This window comes from Staurois parvus, unplaced genomic scaffold (assembly GCF_062004578.1).
Source record: "Staurois parvus isolate SC_StPar_1 unplaced genomic scaffold, SC_StPar_1.0 ptg000860l, whole genome shotgun sequence".
Classification (NCBI taxonomy): domain Eukaryota; kingdom Metazoa; phylum Chordata; class Amphibia; order Anura; family Ranidae; genus Staurois; species Staurois parvus.
In genome coordinates, this window is record NW_028318656.1 from 897,778 (window position 1) to 917,067 (window position 19,290).

The following is a 19,290-nucleotide window of genomic DNA, read 5'->3' on the forward strand; positions in this document are numbered from 1 at the left end:
CCCAATAAGTGTATATTGATTGCTTTGTGTGGAAGTTATAGCGTCTACAAACTATGGTATAAATACTGCAATTTACACCATTTTTCTGCTATACAGCGCTGCGCTAGTTTAACGGACAATTGCGCGGTCATGCAATATGGTACATAAATTAAATTTACATCCTTTTTTCCCCACAAATTGAGCTTTCTTTCGGTGGTATTTGATCACCTGTGCGGTTTTTATTTTTTGCGCTATAAAAAAAAAAGGCTGACAATTTTCAGGAAAAAAAAACAATATTTTGGACTTTTTGCTATAAAACATGTCCAGTAAAAAAAAAATGCAAAAATCAAATTTAGTCATAAATTTCTGCCAAAATGTATTCTGCGACATGTCTTTGCTAAAAAAAATCCCAATACGTGTAAATTAATTTGTTTACGTGAAAGTTATAGCGTTTACAAATGGCGGGAAAGATACTGGGATTTTTAATTTTTATTTATACTAATAATGGCGCCGATCAGCGACATATAGCGGGCAATCAGCGACATATGACGGCGACCAGCGACTTATGGCGGGACTGCGGGACTGAGGCGGACATTTTGACACTGGGGGGGGAGCTGACTTGGGGTCACTGACATCCCCAGTGACACCAATACAGTGATCAGTGAAAAAAACCCACTGAAACTGTACTAATGTCACTGGGGAGGAAGGGGTTAACATTTTTAGTGTTCACTGTGTGAGGGGAGTGTTTTACTAAGGGGCGGGGGTGTGTACTGAACGGGGGGAGGGAGGGGGGAGCTGATCGAGGGAGAGAAACTGTATTCTCCCTCTGCAGCTTGGCGGCGAACTGTCACAGAGCAGGCTGTGTGTAAACAATGCAGCCCTGCTCTGTGTCAGTGATCACCGCTCATCGCGGGAAAACGGCCGGTAAAAACCAGCCGTGACCCGGCGGCGGAGACCCGCTACTGACACCCGCGGGACAGGCAGGGCGGGCGCGTGCCTTGCGCGCGCCCCCTGCCTGTTTTGTAGGCACACGTTTTAAAACGTGCTTTTTCCTACGAGCGCCGCCCTGCCACCGTTTATATGCGGTGGCTGGGCGGCATGTGGTTAACTGACAATTACGTGGTCATGCAATGCTGTACATAAGTGAAGTTTTACTGTCATTTTTTTCCCACAAATAGAGATTTCTTTTGGTGGTAATTGATCACCTGTGTTGTGTTTTTTATTTTTTGCACTATAAACAAAAAAAGACCAACAATTTTGAAAAAAAAAACAATATTTTTTACTTTTTGCTATAAAACATATCCAATAAAAATAATTAAAAAAATAAAATTTCTTCATAAATTTATGCTAAGATGTATTCTGCTGCATGTCTTTGCTGAAAAAAATCCCAATACATGTAAATTAATTGGTTTACATGAAAGTTATAGCGTCTACAAATGGCGGTATATATACTGGAATTTTTTTTGTTTCTTTTTTTTCATACTGTTAATGGCAGTGATCAGCGACTTATAGAGGCACTTCAGGACTGCGGCAGGCATTCTAACACTGGGTTGGAACTGACTAACTGCCACTGACATCCCCAGTGACACCAATACAGTGATCAGTGCTAATAAAAAACACTGACACTGTACTAATGAGACTGGGCAGAAAGGGGTTAACATCTGGGGCGATCAAAGGGTTAACTATGTACTGTGTGTGTTTTACTAGGTAAGCATGCTGTTTGTATCTCTCTGCTGTGCAGAGAGATATAAAACATCATGTCCTTGCTGTCAGCTTTTCCCGACGATTGTCGAGTTCCGGCCGGGAATCGCCAGCCGGGACCCGGTGATTGACATCCCTAGCCACCAATAGCGGCACGGGTAGGGTAGCGCACATCATGTATATATATGTGATTTTGCGTAGCCCTGCCGCTCTGTAACAGTACTTCTGCTATAGGGTGGCAGGAAAGTGGATACTAATAGTCTTAAAGTATTACCGAAAGGCAAAATCTTTTTTTTTTTCATTTTGGATAAGCCCTGTCATTTTTTTTATTTCATTCAATTTTGGATATTTCCCTTTGCTTCTTCTCCTATTGCCAAAACAGGAAGTGAGAGGAAATTTGATCAAATGGATGGAATGTTTAGCTGTCACCAGGGTCACCAGAAATGGTGTCCACATTGGAAGATTTCCCCTTTTTTGCAATTTATTTTTACTGGATTTTTACTTTTTTTTTTTTACAAATTTATAATACATAGAAAACAACTCAATCATGAACACATAGTCACACTGCATGACGTATAATGTAACAACCAACATGAATAGTCAATATCGATTGGGGTCTTTTCTATTGTTCAAGATTTGTCTTATGACAAAAAGAGAAAAACCGTGAGAACAAGATAGTAAGACATTATCATCATTTCCAGACATCAGATGATTTAAAGAAGTTTATAAAAGGTAACTAAAGTGAGATAAAAAAAATAACAACAGAAAGACATTTTAACCAAACATGAGGACATCCTTCTGGGAGCTAGCACCTTTATGGAGTCCCAGATCCTTCAACAATATATTCAATATTTTGTCACATAAATAAGAAAACTCAATAGGATTGATGGGGCTCACTCTAGTGCAAAAACGTTGGGCCTGCAGTGGAATCTAATGAGAAAGAAAAGTCAGGGAGAGGTGGTATTTTGAGAAAACAAGCCAAATAGGGAGTAACCCCATGGAGCCCATATTCTGTTTAAGGATTCCAGACAGTCCACAGTTGCAGCAGTATGATGTTCCAACACTCTTATATCTGCAATGGTGGAGAGGAGCTGAGATTGTGAAGGAGTCTCAGTAGATCTCCAGTATTAGAGGTTACATCTCCTAGCCACCGTTAAAATGCACGCAGCAAGCTTTTTGGAATATTTAGAGATACCTAGAAAAGCCAGTCCTAGGAAATAGTGGAGCAGGTTCAGAGAAAAAAGTTTATAATATTTACTCTAGAATTTGTTGAACAAAGTCCCAGAAAGGTTGTATTTAGGGGCATTTCCAAAATATATGGAACATCGTGATTCTGCCTTGTTCACATTTTCAGCAAGCCTCCGGGACCATCTGGTTGTAAGAATGTGGGACATCAGGAGTTTTATACCAAAAGACAAGAATTTTGTATATGTTTTCTTTATGGTTTACATATCTTGCGGATTTAGATGCTGTGCCACAGATTTTATTCCAGCTTGTTAAGTATGGTTGGGTAGGACCTTGGGCACATATAGTTTCAAAGCTTGTGGGGCAGTTGAAGACTAGGAAATGTCACTAGGCTGAGAAGAAATACCTACAAACCTAATAAAAAATTAAAATTGGGAGGCATTTATTCCTAGCCAGGAGCTCACAAATGAATAGTACTTAAGGGACACTGGATCTGTGAGATGTCACAATTGGAAGATGCCTTCCTGTGCTCAGGGTAACATTAGTATATGTGACAAACTATCTGGCAATTCAAGATTGTACAATTTGTTAATCATAGGTAAACAAGGTAAGGCTAAGGTGTCATTTCTATTGCAGGTTTTCCAAATCTGGTAAGTAAAAGCCCTAGGGGCAAGTAGAAGGTGTCACACAGATTTTCCATTGGCATCTGAAAATAACCAGATCAATGAACAGGGATGTAATGAGTACAGTTGTTACAATTCTAATTCTGACCAACGATTGCTGGGGGACTTCGTAGACCATGATAGTATATGGTATAGATTAGTTGTATAATAATACTTGATTAAGTCTGGTGCCCCAAGACCACCTTTAAGAGCAGGAGAGAGAAGAATAATACGTGATATTCTATGGGTCTTATTGTGCAAAAGGAAGTTAGGAAAGGGATTTTGTTTGTAGTGTTTTGTTTGTAGGGATGTGTGTAGCTGGGCCAATGGAACTGGGACATTCAGAGCTTCAAACAAATACAATAGCTTTGGCATTATAGACATTTTTAAAACATTAATTCTACCAAAAATAGAGATATTGTGGGTATCCCATAGTTTCAGTAATGTGGCCTGGTATAGTTCAGGAGGGGGGAGAGGCGGTGCTCGCTCGCCTCCCCCCCCCACACACACACACTTTCCTGACCTGCCGGGCTGCATGCTCAAGGGTCTGGTATGGATTTTGGGAGGGACCCACACCATTTTTTTTTTAATTTTGGCATGGGGGTTCCACTCAAAACCCATACCAGACCTGAAGGGCTTAATATGGATGGAGAGGGGACTCCACACCGTTTTTTAAATTATTTTTTAATTGCCGGCAATTTTTGTTTTACATTCAGCTGTCAATGGGGAACCCCGCTGACAGATGATGACTCATAGATTGTTAAGGATTCCGCTGTCACTCACTCCTTAACAACCCATGACTGTACTGACAGATGCCAGTACATACCACATGTCTGGACCACTACTTAATTACTGCATTTATTTATTTATTTCCTTTTGTGAATTGACTTTAAGGTCTTTTTATGCGGTATTTACCAATTGTTTTTGCTGTTTTCGGTAAATACCGCATACCAGCAATAGTGTATTGACATTTTCAGTATCGCATGCGATATTTGGTCATGTGACTGACTTAACTCATGCAATAAGCTTCAGTGAATTGTGTTCATAGTTCAATAAAATATGGCCAACCTGTTTTGGTGACCTACAGTCATTGAATATTAATGAGTCAGTGTTCTTTGTTATTTAACCTCCCTGGCGGTATGATTATTTCAGATTTTTGGTGCCGAAAGCGGTACCATTATTTTGCATGGAAATTTGGCGTTTTATATTGTAGGCCTGTAATTCTTAGGAATAACTCACTGAAATCTGTCCGAACAAGAGTCTAGTAAACATTCCGGATATGATAAAACTTGAAACACAAAATCATAAATTATAATTTAATAAATAATCATAAAAAATAATAATATAATAATAATAAATTTAATTCAATAATATAATCAAACCAACAACACTGAAATTTGAAATATAGCTCCAAGTTCACACATCACTGAGCAAAGTCGCAAAATTGTTTTCAGTGTCTGATGAGGAATTTCCACACAAATCATTATTACTCAATTCTGCAAGTGGTTCTGATTTACTATCGCTGTTCTCTAGCTGGTCTAAAACCGCTTTTGACCTAAAGGGACGCTTTTTGGATGCCATGGATGTTTCTCAGTTTCCAGGCAGAAAGAACAGTAAAAATGCAGGCAGGGCGCCGGACAAAGCACTCGGGACAAAATGTATGTGAAATGGTTTGATACAGGAATGTTTTACTAAGTGATTTTAGTGATTTTAGTGAATGTCACTTTTTTTCATTTTCAAATTTCCCGCCGTTCCGTCCCCGTACGTCCCAACGCTCCCAGGAGACGGAACCCAGATGACAGATGCCGGCATCCGCCGGATTACATTGCCGGGGACAGTGCAGGAGGGACATCGCAGGAGCGCAGGACAAGGTAAGTGATCGAGGGATTGCGGAGTAGCGCCGCATGGTAAGCCCGAGTGTAGCTCGGGGTTACCGCTTGTGGTACTGAAACTTTACCCCGATCTACACTCGGGAATACCGCCAGGGAGGTTAAGACAGCATGGCATGTATACAGTCTTATGGATGCCTTATACTATCACTAATTACTGTTATTTGTACTTATTCTATTGGTCAAATGGATACAGTTCTCAGCATAAATGAATACACTCTTTTTGAAAAGTAAGATTTTAATCAGTATCTCAATGAACACAAGAACAATTTACAATATTTTGTCAAAACTGAGTTTTATAGAACATTTGTTCAGCTCATTACATGTGTGTAAGGTTAATAATATAACTTAGATTACAAAATCTTCAGTTTTACTCAAATTAGTTGATGCAAAAATGAATCCACCCCACAACAAAAACTACTCCATCTAGTATTTTGTATGACCTCCATGATTTGTAAGGACAGCACCACATTTCCTAGGCATGGAATGAACAAGTTGGTGACATATTGCAACATCTATCTTTTTCCATTATTCAAGAACAACCTCTTTTAGAGCCTGGATGCTGGACGGAGAGTGATGCTCAATTTGTCTCTTCACAATTCCCCATAGGTGTTCGATTGGATTCAGTTCAGGAAACTTATTTGGCCACCTTTCACCCTGTTCTTCTTCAGGAATGCAACAGTGGCCTTAGATGTGTGTTTTGGATCATTGTCATGTTGGAAAAGTGCATGACGACCAAGGGCATGGATTGATGGCAGCATCTTCTCTTTCAATATAGAGCCTGACATCTGTGAATTCATGATACCATCAATGAAATGCAGCTCCCTGACACCAGCAGTAACTCATGCAGCCTCACAGAAGGATGCTACCACCACGTTTTACTGTAGGTGCCATGCATTTTTCATGCATTTTGCAATGTCATACAGTTTTGAAGCCATCAGTTCCAAAAACATTTTTCTTGGTCCCATCACTCCAGAGTACAGAGTCCCAATAGTCGTCTTCTTTTTCAGCATGGGCCCTGGCAAATTCTAGGTGGGCTTTTTTGTGCATGGCCTTAGGAGAGGCTTCCTCAATGGATGACACCCATGCAAGCCATTCCTCTGCAGTGTATGCCGTATTGTGTCATGGGAAACAATCACCCCAGTTTAGCTTTCTACTTCTTTAGCTAACTACAGTGAACTTGCATGGCAATTTTCTTCAACACTTCTCATCAGAAGACGTTCCTGTCAAAGAGTTAACTTTTGTGGATGGCCTGGACGTCTCTGTGAGATGGTTGGAGTTCCATCTTTGTTACATTTTTTTATCACTTTTGCTACAGTATTCTGACTGACAAGTAAAGCATTGCTTATCTTCTTGTAGCCTTCACCTTTTTTGTGTAAAGAAATTATTTTCCTTCTCAGGCCTTGTGACATTTCTCTTCCATGTGGTGCCATTGCTGACAGTATGGAATGGGAAGGTGTTTTCTTTGTTAAGTAACACCCTTTTATAATCAACTGTCTGCTGGATGCCTGTTTAATGGATAATTGGACTCAGCTGTCATTGAATTCTTGTTAATTGGGATTTTGTTGTCTAAAATTTAGCTTTGCTCCTAAGACTTTCATTGGGGTGTATTCATTTTTGCAACACGGTCTTGAATGAATTTGTTAGGCAAAATACATTTTTGTGTGTGCAGATTAACAAATCTTGTTTGCAATTAATGGCCCGCATTTGTGGGAGTATTTTGTAGTATAGTGTCCCATAAAAAATGTTGATTCTGAAAGGAAAGTAAAGGTTTTCTGATAAATCTGTTGGGGAGTACTCATTAATGATGAGCACTGTACATGCTGTAGTAAATACAGGGTGCGATTAATGAATGTACTCACTGACTAACATTGGGGTCTATAACTGCCATAGGGAAATACCAAAGAACCTCTTTACCACTAAACTTAGATCCATCTAACCCCAAGGAATATATAGCTTTTGTCCAGCAAATTAAATACTAGATTTTCTTATCCCTATTTACAGTATTTTGTTATATTTCAAGACCATTTTTTATATCATAAACTTAAGAAGCATTCTTGTTTATACAACAGCTCTTCTTAAAAACATACATTACAGCACTCTCTCAAACACTTTAGTCAGTAATGGACTAAAGTTTTGACTTCTGACACATCTGTTATAAGAAAGGGTTTTTTTTTAATATATGAACCATTAAGGTCAGTATGGAGGGTAAGGTCAATGTAGTATCTTGTGTCTTAGGCCATTTTATTTCTACCCTCAAAACATTTCTCCTTCTCCTGTGACAAATCAAAACACCTATCTGATAGAAATCCCCACCAATCACTCCTTCTACTCACAAGGGCAAAGAAGGTAAATCTGTTCAGTGAATTTCTGTCCTCAAAAATGTTTGAAATATATCTCTAAAGTAATTGTTTTAAAAAATATAGACATCCTTGAGTGTGTCTGCAAAGCCCATACTTTTAACTACTTAAAAAATATGTTTTTCAGAATAGAACTGATTCTTCCCCCTTTTAAATTGCATGGAACACAGCACTTAAAGCTTACAGCTTGTGTCTTTGGAATTACAGTACGATACTTCAACTATATTCCCTCCTTAAAATGTTTTTTTATTTTTAAATACTTTAACTTTTTTCTTCTTTCAGACATGGAAAGATGCTACAAGTGTCCGGAAGATCAATGGCCCAATGAGAGAAGAGACGCCTGTATACAAAGAGCCACTGAATTCCTATCTTATGGAGATACATTAGGATCATCTCTTGCAGTTACGGCTTTGTCGTTCTGTTTTGGAACTATTATCGTGTCTGGAGTGTTTTTCAAACACAAAAATACTCCAATAGTAAAAGCCAATAATCAGAACCTCAGCTTCATCCTTCTCCTCTCGCTGATCCTGTCCTTTCTATGTCCTCTGCTGTTCATCGGACGTCCCACAAAGATTTCCTGTCTTCTCCGACAAGCTGTTTTTGGAATACCTTTTTCTGTTGCAGTTTCTTCAGTTTTGGCTAAAACAGTCACCGTGGTTTTAGCTTTTAACATGACCAAACCTAACAGCAAACTGAATAAATGGGTGGGGAAACATTTCTCTATATTTCTTCTGATTGTCTGCTCTCTAGCAGAGATTGTAATTTGTATCTTTTGGTTGACTTTGTCTCCACCATTCCCAGAGTATAACACCCACGTGGAGGTGGGAAAGATAATATTACAGTGTAATGAGGGATCTGTCATTGCTTTCTACATTGTGATTGGATACATGGGAGGTCTGGCTGTTTTTAGCTTTATTGTAGCTTTTTTAGCCAGGAAACTTCCAGACGTGTTCAATGAAGCTCAATACATCACATTCAGTATGCTGGTCTTCTGTAGTGTTTGGATCTCCTTCATCCCAGCCTACCTCAGCACCAAAGGGAAATATATGGTGGCTGCGGAGGTCTTCGCCATCTTGTCCTCCAGTGCTGGACTCCTGGGCTGCATCTTCATTCCCAAATGTTACATCATTCTGATGAGGCCAGAACTGAATGTGAAGGCAACTGTAGCCCAAAGAAAATCAATGTTTTAATTGGTCTTATATTGTAATCATTTCAAAAACACCTATTTGGAAATGTAAAATGAAGGCCTATATGTCAACATTCTTTACTTTAAATCTTCTTTTTCTTCTTATCTTTACCATGTAATTTTGCTGACGGTTTATCTTCTGAATAAATGCATATCCTTTACCTCCCTAAACTCCTCTACATCAACAGTGTAACGGAACCGGTACCCGACCGCACTTGGGTATATTCCGCTATACCACAGCTTCCCCTGTCCGAACACCATCCACGGACCACACCCTTGAAATCCCTCAGGAAATAGACAGCACCCAGCTCTTCTTAATAGAGGAAGCCAACTTCATTTATTTTAACACAAAACATAGGATATATACAGAGGGCGGGGAAACACAACTAGGAACAGGAAATACATCATCATCCCGCCCCATCAGTGGGAGGCTGCAGGAAACACCTCATCACCCCTCCCCATCCAACCAAGACACAGAGCAATGGGATGAAGCACATGGCATAGAACAATAGGCAACCACATGGCAGGGACAATACAGGGACACATGCATCCCATAATAGTTGGCTGGACAGGAAGACACAGCACAATGGGGGGTAGCACATGGCAAACAAACAATGGACAGCCATTTGGCCAAGAACAAAGGAACACACACTATACACAAGACTGAGACATTCACATTTACACACCCTGTACCCTTTAACAGGCACAGGGTGCCTTAAACATAATGGGAATTTGGGAAGATGATACAGAGGTCCCCCCACCCCCAAAAGTCACTCCCGTCATAAACAGTTAAACAGAATGCTTTCTGCTTCCATTGGTATTGCAGATAACAACTTTTTAGATGTGATGGCTGCATTAATTTTCTTTTTTGGCTTTCTGGCTGTATTTTCAGCTGGTGATTCTGCCAGTGAAGCCCCGTATACACTGGCTGAATATCGGCCAGTATCAGCCGGTTCAATAGAAACTGGCTGACATTTGGCTCGTGTGTACACCCGTCTATCAGACAGAAGCTGGCCGAACAGCCAGCTTCTGTCAAACGAGCATGCTGGAAAACCAGCATCCAATCATCATCCTTTCAGTGCTGGCAGCCAATGACTGCCATTGCTGACCTGTGTGTTATTGCTGGGGGGGGGCGTCCCACTGTCAGAACACAATAGCTCAGCTGGGAGATTGCTGTACTAACATTAGATGGTTAATACAGTGATCTCCACCCGAGCTCTTTAGTTTTTTTTTTTGTTGTTCAGCCACCAGGTTGAACAAAACAAAACTGATGGTGTGCACCCAGCATTAGTCTGTTATTTTTCAAAAGAACAAGCTGTCTTCACAGGGGCATATTTACTTAGGGCTTAGGGGCATATTTACTGCAAGGCAAACAAAGTGATTGCCATAGGCAGCATTTTTTTTTGGGGGGGGGGGCAGCGTCACTGCTCCCCAGAAGAAGGGATTCACGAGGCAGGTGACAGAAGATGGGGACCAGATGAGGCACTGCCATGGAATCTGAGAGCGGCTGTGGGCTTCTAGAGGGTGTAGGTAGAGGCCGACTCCTGCACAAGGGCAACACTGGAGATGGCTGGCTGCTTTCATTCCGGAGAAATGCAAGTGAGTGTTGGAAGAACACATCTCCCTGTCCATTTTGTGGCTGGCTTCTCTCTCTCTCTCTCTCTCCCCTACACAATTTTTGTGTTGCTTAGGGCAATACAAAAAAAAAAAACACCACTGGGGTGCTTACAATGACCAGCATTTATTCATTTATCTAAAACCTGTATCCCAAAAGAGAGAAAAAAATCTTTGCTGTGATGTCTTAAAAGCATTAGCTGTAGTTTGGCTTTACTTTATTAGTGTATCTAAATCTGCTAATACTACCCTCCCCCAGATTAATAATGCTCATGTCCAAAAGTGCCCCTGTGCTCCTTCATCCAGAGTGGAGGCACTCTAATACAGGGGGTGTGTTACTGGCCAGATCTCCAGCTGGGAATTGAAGGAAAGAAGCCAAAGAAAAGAAAACAAATGCAGCCACCTACCACATCTAATGCTTGATAAGCTGTAATATATTACATTTAAGGTTTTAGGTTTAATAGCACTTTTATTCAGGTATACGCTGGCAAGTTTTTTAATACAATTGCTTTTATTGAGAGTATAAAGCAACATAAAACAAATTACATCACATGAATAGTGTGTAGAGCAATATGTCAAAGGTATGTGCATAGTGAAAGGTACATGTGACTTACTGGAAAACCTAACATACATCAATTACGTCCTACCTAGGACCAATCTATATTAGTCATGTAAGTGGCTGTACAGTAACTAGACATGGGTACATATAGGGTGTAATGAGGAAAATAAAAATTATGAAGATAGATAAGGCATCAATATTCATTACATCTCAACCAATGTTTGGTTTCACAATATAGTACCATATGAAGACCATGATTCCCATCTGCGATCAAAGATATGCATGGTGTCTAAGACAGTGTGGTGATATTGTTCCTTCAATTTGATTGCTTCCATTCTTTGAAATACCTAAGGCAATTGTACAGTAGGATTTTTTATTTGAGATTTGTATATCTGGCAAAGAAGCAAAGAGTAGGCACATAGGTAGTGTCAATGTCATTTGAGTGCCAGTAATTTGAGAAACTATAAATGCCAAAGAGGTTGAAGGGCTAGACAGCTCCAAAACATATGGAGGAAAGTGTTGCTATCTGGGCAACCCCTAAAGCAAGTCTCTGGGACATCAGGATAGAACGTATGCACTTTATTAGAAGTAAAATACCATCTTGTGCAAAGTATCACCACTGTCTCCTTAATGGTTATAGGACGTGTAAATGTATAAATATTAGTGAGCATATCCATCCAGTCTTCTGTGGAGTACTTTAGATTAATTTAAATTTCCCATTGTATGATTGCATGGGATTTATCAGGTATATATATATATATATATATATATATATATATATCTTATTTAAATAACTATAAATCTTAGAGATAACTGCTTTGTTATGGGAGGAAGTATGGCAGATCCATTCAGTGTTATAAAATTGATCCCCTGAACTGAGTGAATAATGGGATGAGTAAAAATGTATAATCTGTAAATACTAATAAAATTCCAATTGTTGAAAGGCAAGTTGTTGTTGGAGATGAGCAAAGCAACAAAAAAGTGAGCCCTGCATGAGAAAGTGAAGTGTGGTAAAGGCATGCATTTTCCACCTGGAGAAGTAATTGGGAGTGTGTAAGGTGGGGGGGGGGGATTTGGGTCCCCTATGTAGGAAGACGGGAGGTATGCTAGCGTAGTTTATATCTTTTGTGATATAATTTCTATAAATTAAATGTTTGGTATATTATACTGTTAAGAGGTTCCATATCTCTAGAACCCATAGTAGCGGAACACAATATTCCAGGAAGGAGGAATGGATGGATAGAGGTCAGTTCAAATAAGAACCATGGTATCTGAGTTGGGGAGGTATGCCATTGTACTGTTTTTGCAAGTCTGGCTGCCAAGTAATAGAGCCACAAATTGGGCAACCCCAGTCCTCCCTGAGAAAGGGGCTTATACACCAAAGCGGGGTGTCACAGTGTGAGATCAGGTTCAGAGACCAGTGGCTGTAGCAGCAGACCAACCAACAGGATAGGTATACAAGCAGGTCACCCTGGGAGATGACGCAGGCTCACCTGAGGTGCGGGGTCTAAGCACTAACCGGTATTCACCAGAGCTTCTGTTGGTGGAGATGGATTTCGCTGCGTGTTAGTACCAGGCCGCAGTTCTCAGGATCACCCCACCAGGAAGTGAGCAAGCCAGGATCCAGTAACTGATATGGCAGGTAGGGATCTAGCAGAAGCGTAGTCAGTAAACAAGCCAAGGGTCAGTAACAAGCGGTAGCAGGTTGGAATGAGGCAGAATCGTAGTCAAGGAACAAGCCAAAGGTTGGTAGTGAAGGTATGGATAGCAGCAGGAGAGACAAAGCGAGATACTGGCTGGAGAAGGCACAATAATCTGGCAAACAGCAAGTGCAGAGACATGGCTTAAGTCAAGAAGTTCATGGGAGGAGCAAGGAGTTCAAGGTTCATCAGAAAACAAGGGACAAGGCAGGATTGTCCAATAGATCAGACAGAGTGTTGTCCAGCATCCCAGGTAGCTCAGTGAGAAGAGTTACTGCCTGACACAGTGCAGGTTCAAGTCCAGGCCCTGACACAGGCTTTTGTGCCCTTTCAAACAAATTTGTTTACCTTTCTTTGAATTGATTCAATAGTCTGATTGGAGATATAGATAGGTAGTGTTCTAAAATAAAAAATAGCAGGTTTGGTAAAAAGGACATCTTGATGGCCGTTACTCTGCCTAATAGAGATATAGGAAATGTAGACCATAACTGCAGCCATTGCTTAACCTAGGACTAAGCTTGTGGGTAATTAGCCTTGTACATCAGGTGTAAAGATGGAGCTAGTCTGATGCCCAGGTATGGGAGGGATCACATATAGAAAAGCCAAACCTATAGAGGAAATCATGGGCTGAGGTAAATTATTGGGGAAAGCTGAACATTTACTTAAATTGACTCCCGATCCAGTAAGATCATGAAAGGTCTTTAGAGTGAATACTAAGTTAGGAAGAGATACCACTAGATCTGATAGAAACATGAGTACATCATCCTCATACATGCTCAAATTGAATTCATGGTGGCCCTTTGTATAGTCTTTGATGTTTGGGTCATTATTGATGGCTCTAGCCAGTGGTTCAATAGCCAGGGCAAAGATCAAACTTGACAAGGGGCAACCCTGTCTTGTGCCTCTGCCAAGATAGAAATATGTAGAACAGCCCAGCAACCTGATACGTGTGCTCAAAGTATGGTACAAGGCCCTAAACTCATGCATTCTCCCTGAAACCCAAATTTGGTTAAGATGGTTTCAACATAGGATCATAAGACGCTGTCAAATAAAGCCTGCCTTGTCTGGTGATATTAAGGTAGTGATAATAGGCACTAAACAGTCTGCTAACATACGGCCTAAAATTTTTAAATTGTTATTAAGAACAGAGATAGGCCTGAAATTTTGTGGGAAGGTGTAATCTTTTTTGGGTTTGGGGATGTGTCCTATAGGCATAAAATATTTCTTCAGGGAGCATATGGCCCTGGAGAATTTTAATTGTATAGTCTGACTTATTTGGGGGCTATAATTCCTGAAAATGTTTTATAGTAGGTGGCTGTGCATCTGTCTCTGCCTGGAGCCTTAGAGGGTTTCAGGGATTTTTATGATAGCTAGGATCTCTTCTTCCATGCATGATGGGTGTTTAGGCTACTTGACTGTTCCTCTGATAAGCTTGGGAGTGATAGTGAATCCAGCCAGGCTATGGACTCAGTTGGGGGTCTAGTCTCTGGTGGTGGGGGGTAGGAAGAGTTTGGTAGTAGAAGTAAAAATTTGTAAAACCTCTTTTGGGTGAGATACAACTTGCCCTTTATTATTCTGAAGCTTATACACATGTGTTGGTTGGAGCGATTGGTGAAGTTTGAGGGAAAACATGGCCAAAGCAGAGTTGCTGTGACAATTCTATATAAGATGTAGAAAATGAGACTGGTGGTCTGACCAAGGACAAGCATGAATGATGGCGGAAGAGGAGTTAGCTAAAAGTATAGGGGAACTAAAGCTATAGTCCAGTCTAGAATAGCTGTCATGGAGGAAGAGTAAAATGTGTATTCTCTGACTCATTCAGGGCTCTCCATGTGTCAATTAATTGATGAGAAGAGAGAGAATGTGATAAGGTTTTAGGAAAATCATTAGCTGTACTCACCATTCTACTTCTGTCTGGTCTCAAATTGGCCACCAAGTTGAAATCTCCCTCAATCAACACATTAGCAGAGCAATGTTTATCTAGAATCTGAAAAAAAATCTTAAAAAAAAGAGGCTTGAGATTCGGTAGGAGCATAAACATTAGCAATAGTTATCTCTATAAAACATAACAAAAGTGCTGCGCTGTATGAAATAATACTAATAAGTGTATATACCTGAAATTCAAAAAACAATCAACCCCTTGTAGATGAAATGTGATACAGTAGCACATGAATGTTACTACATATCAAAACGATAAATGTATAAAAAATATTATATTATGAAACATGCAATCATATATAATAGTGACTCAACAATAGTCCAAATGAATAAAAGAAGTCCTTGATCTAATAATTTTCAGTGCAAAAGGTGCTCAGTGGCATAAACACAATTAGTATGAACCGCAGTCCTGAATAGAGTGAATTGACATTTCAATGTGGAAATAAGACATCCATGAAATCCTTCACCACTATGCACTCTCCAGAACTTAAGTATAACAGGCTTGTAGTAAAAATCCTCCAAGGTATGCATATCTCCTCCTCTCAAGGGCTGATACGTTGTTTTCAGTAATGTGTCCTAAAAAAGGAGAGCTGCTAACCCAAACATCAGCTAGCCAAAAGGTGAGACTGTCATACAGTCCAAAAATAGGGGCGTGGTGAACCCATATATCATTATTGAGATTAACCATATATTGTATGCTAAAGTTGAAATGGAGATTGATCACCTAGAAGGCAATACCCTTATAGTACCATAAAGATCTAAACTGAGAACATGTCTTAAGTAACCAATGAGTAAAAGGTAAAAGAACTTATACAATTCTAAGAAGCCAGGAGGAAAATCTCCACTTGGCCAATGAAAAACTTTAAATGAACTCTACAGTCCAATATTCTGTGATCTTCCCATAGCCCAGTGGTCGGCAAGCCGCGGCTCGCGAGCCACATGCGGCTCTTTACACACTTTAATGCGGCTCTTCTGTGTGCCGGGCGCCCGCTCCCCTCCCTCCTCTCGGTGGGCCGCCTTAAAAATCAGGACTCTGCAGCTAGCCCAGCAATGGGCAAACTACGGCCCGGCGGACCTTTTAATCCGGCCCGCGGAGCGTGGCAAACATTGGCTGTCAGGATGTAGGCGGGGCAGCGTGACAAACTCCTCTCCTCTCACAGTCCGCCCTTAAGACCGGAACGGCGCGGGAACACGGCGAGAGGAACGCGCGGAGCAAAGGTAAGTGAATTGACACAATATGGGGAATGAATTACTATAGGGGGGATGAATTACTATAGGGGGGATGAATTACTATATGGGGGATGAATTACTATGGGGGATGAATTACTATATGGGGGATTAATTACTATGGGGGATGAATTACTATATGGGGGATGAATTACTATGGGGGATGAATTACTATAGGGGGGATGAATTACTATATGGGGGATGAATTACTATGGGGGATGAATTACTATATGGGGGATTAATTACTATGGGGGATGAATTACTATAGGGGGGATGAATTACTATATGGGGGATGAATTACTATGGGGGATGAATTACTATATGGGGGATTAATTACTATGGGGGATGAATTACTATATGGGGGATGAATTACTATGGGGGATGAATTACTATATGGGGGATGAATTACTATGGGGGATGAATTACTATGGGGGATGAATTACTATATGGGGGATGTATTTTCAGTTTTAAAAATGTGGCTCTCAAAATAAATTTCAATTGTGGTTTTGGCGAGATTTGGCTCAGTTGAAAAAAAAGGTTGCCCACCACTGCCATAGCCTATCCTCTGGTAAATACTCCAATTGGATAGGTACTGTACAGTATGTATTGTGCCCAGGGAGATAAACTTGATACTGCTCCCTCTTCCAAAAATAAAAACCGCTTAGGCGTAAAATTAAAAGATTGGGCAGCAAAACTTTGGTGTAGGAGTCCCGCTTAGTAGTGAATATCTGAGAGTATGATGTCCATTCAAATGGACTTGGCAAGACTTGGTCGCAGATAAGAGCAAATATCAAGCAGTGCTTCATATTGTATTGTTTAGTCTCCAACATGTCTGTTTGGCCTCCCAGGATGGCTAAATCCTGAGTAAATGTGCTGGTGGATTTGTGCAGCTCAGCCTGAAAGTTATGGGCCAATTTGTCATACATTGTAGCCAGGCTATCCTTGAGGTCTGATTTGGTAAAGTGAGGTAGATACTCATTGTACTCAGAGGATGCAGAGAGTAAAGCTGCTGGGTCCGGGGGGCCCGCCCGGGCTTGTTCCAGATGGGCTCTATCTTGCTGCATCCTGATTTGCTCCCGTACAGAGAGAAGGTTACAGACCATTGCACAGGCTTATTTTTGTGGCTCTTGTGGGTCGGCATGCAATGCTTGGTCCTTCAGGGGTACATGTCCTGAAATCAAGTAAATTCACTACCATTGGAGCTCCGTCTTCTAGCGACTGTCCAGCTTTGTGCACAAGCCCCCCACACTGACAAGTTTTGAATAGCCATAGTGCTTCTCTATTTCTGGAAAATAGACTATCCGATCCCTACAGCTTTGTTTCCCATATTTTGTGCTACACACAAGTTCCCTAATTCCTAATGCCTTTTGCCATTTAAGGCGATCATGGTCTCCAATGACAAGAAGTGTCATTCCAAAAATTGCATTTTTCCTGTATTGTCTGTTTTCACGTGTATATGTTTATGAGTTTCACCCCCATTATCTAGATGGTGCTTGTTTGAGTTTGTCAGTCAGGTTGTGTCTTACTGTTCAGGTCTAGACCTTGCGTGTGTTGTATGTTCTAATCTAATTGCCTTGTTGTAACTATGTGATCGTTCATTAAAAACTTTTGGACCCATATTGGTGATCCTTGGTGTGCTGGTGACATTCTCCCTTGCTGATTCTTTTCGGTTCCAGCCGACGGTTGCTGCAGCACCCACTTATACACACAGCCAATTTTAATGCAGAAACATGTGCGTTTGGATTGTACACTTGTATGTTCTAATCTGACATGTATGGAGCTCTGGTATTAACGAGTTTCTTTGCTCCACTGATTGTCAAAGGTGACTAGGTAAAGCCAGCAATCCCCTATTACCAGTGACCCCCCCCAAGCCAGGCTATCTGTTTTCAAGCTTGCCTCATTATCATAGGCTTGTCACCTTAAGTGTTCCTAGCAGCCTGCCTGTGCGTCCCCAAGTGTATTTCCAGCCTGTTTCCTGTCCAGTATCACCATGCACCTCTATCTGCTTCTAGAGATTCCTGTTTGTTTGCACGGCTGTTTTTATGTGTTTTTGTGTATTTGTCCCCAGTATCTGTGTGTCTCCATGCATACCTGTCAGCTTGAATTGTACCCCCTACTGTCCAGTGATCCCAGCACCTTGGCGCAGCAAGGGATTCTTATTTGTTTATTGGCCAATTGTTCCCAATAGCAGTAGATCCTTGGACACTGTGCCTCGGCCCTTCCAAGAGCCCATCACCTTTGTTATACATGAAGGTATGCTGTAGTCTCCTCAGATAGTACCCATAGGTGCCCTTAATGTCCTAGACTCCTAGTGTACTTCAACTAATACTACACTATGGATCTGGAGGTACTCAGAACCAAATTGGGAGGTCTGCTACATGTTGGTGAAGGGGTCAGGAATTCCAACTTGCTCTGTGCACTACCCAGGTACAATCAGAGGTGTCCCAGGACCTCGGAGGAACGATTGCCTCTTTCTCAGTGGGATCATTTCCACTTTTCAGAGACACAGGTATGGTAGTATCCAAGTTTGCTATGAGTCAGAAGGATTGGTTGGCCCAGTTCCATGGCTGTCAAAGCCTGACTTGCACTGTCTCATCCATGTGTCCAGTTGCAGGGACTGAACAATGTGCATATACCTCAGTCAATTTGGGTACTATACTATCAGACTTTACTGTATTATACCCCCAAGTCCATCATATTTTGACTGTTTATGAGTCCGGACATCCTCAGGCGATTGATACTGATGGGTGCTGGACAAAGGAGGGTGTTGTTTTATGCTTGGGGCTTTACAGGAGACAGCAATGCTGGCACAAAGAAAGGTCATGTCTAATAGATGCTGAGGAATTGTCCCAACCTTGTTATAGAATACTTGGGGCAAGGATATTGGTGCCGGTATCAATTGTCTAGTAATGCCCTATATTCGATATATGGGTGACATTGTACACAGCGGGGTACACTACCTCGGGGAGTCTACTGTACATCTCCTGTCCTTGGAATAGATATAGCAGAGACATAGGGATATACCCCTATTACCTCAGAGAAAAGGCTTGTTATCAAACCTGACACCCTCACACACCTACAGAAACTTCCTTTGGAATTTGGGGCAGAGTTAAAAGTTTGGTTGTTAGACTTTGGGCAACAGGTTTTAGATAGCGCCAACAGTTTGTGCAGGGCTTTAATAGGAGGGCCCAGCTCAAGGGGCTTATAATCTAAAGGGAGGGGGTGGTACAAATGGTAATAGCTGCGGGTGGATGATCTGGTGGAGCTGGCTGAGGTATTGTTTTTAGGTA

At 41.1% G+C, this 19,290-nt stretch overlaps 1 protein-coding gene across 1 annotated transcript in view; it reads left to right on the top strand.

Annotated features, from left to right (window-relative positions):
- The window catches only part of LOC149443280 (vomeronasal type-2 receptor 26-like), a 109,366-nt gene extending 100,280 nt beyond the window's left edge, over positions 1-9,086 (top strand). The window contains exon 5 of the mRNA XM_089655680.1: positions 8,059-9,086. Within this exon, the coding sequence (XP_089511806.1) occupies positions 8,059-8,966 (908 nt within the window). The 3' untranslated portion in view covers positions 8,967-9,086. The remainder of the gene's footprint in view (positions 1-8,058) is intronic.
- The last annotated feature ends 10,204 nt before the right edge of the window (positions 9,087-19,290 follow it).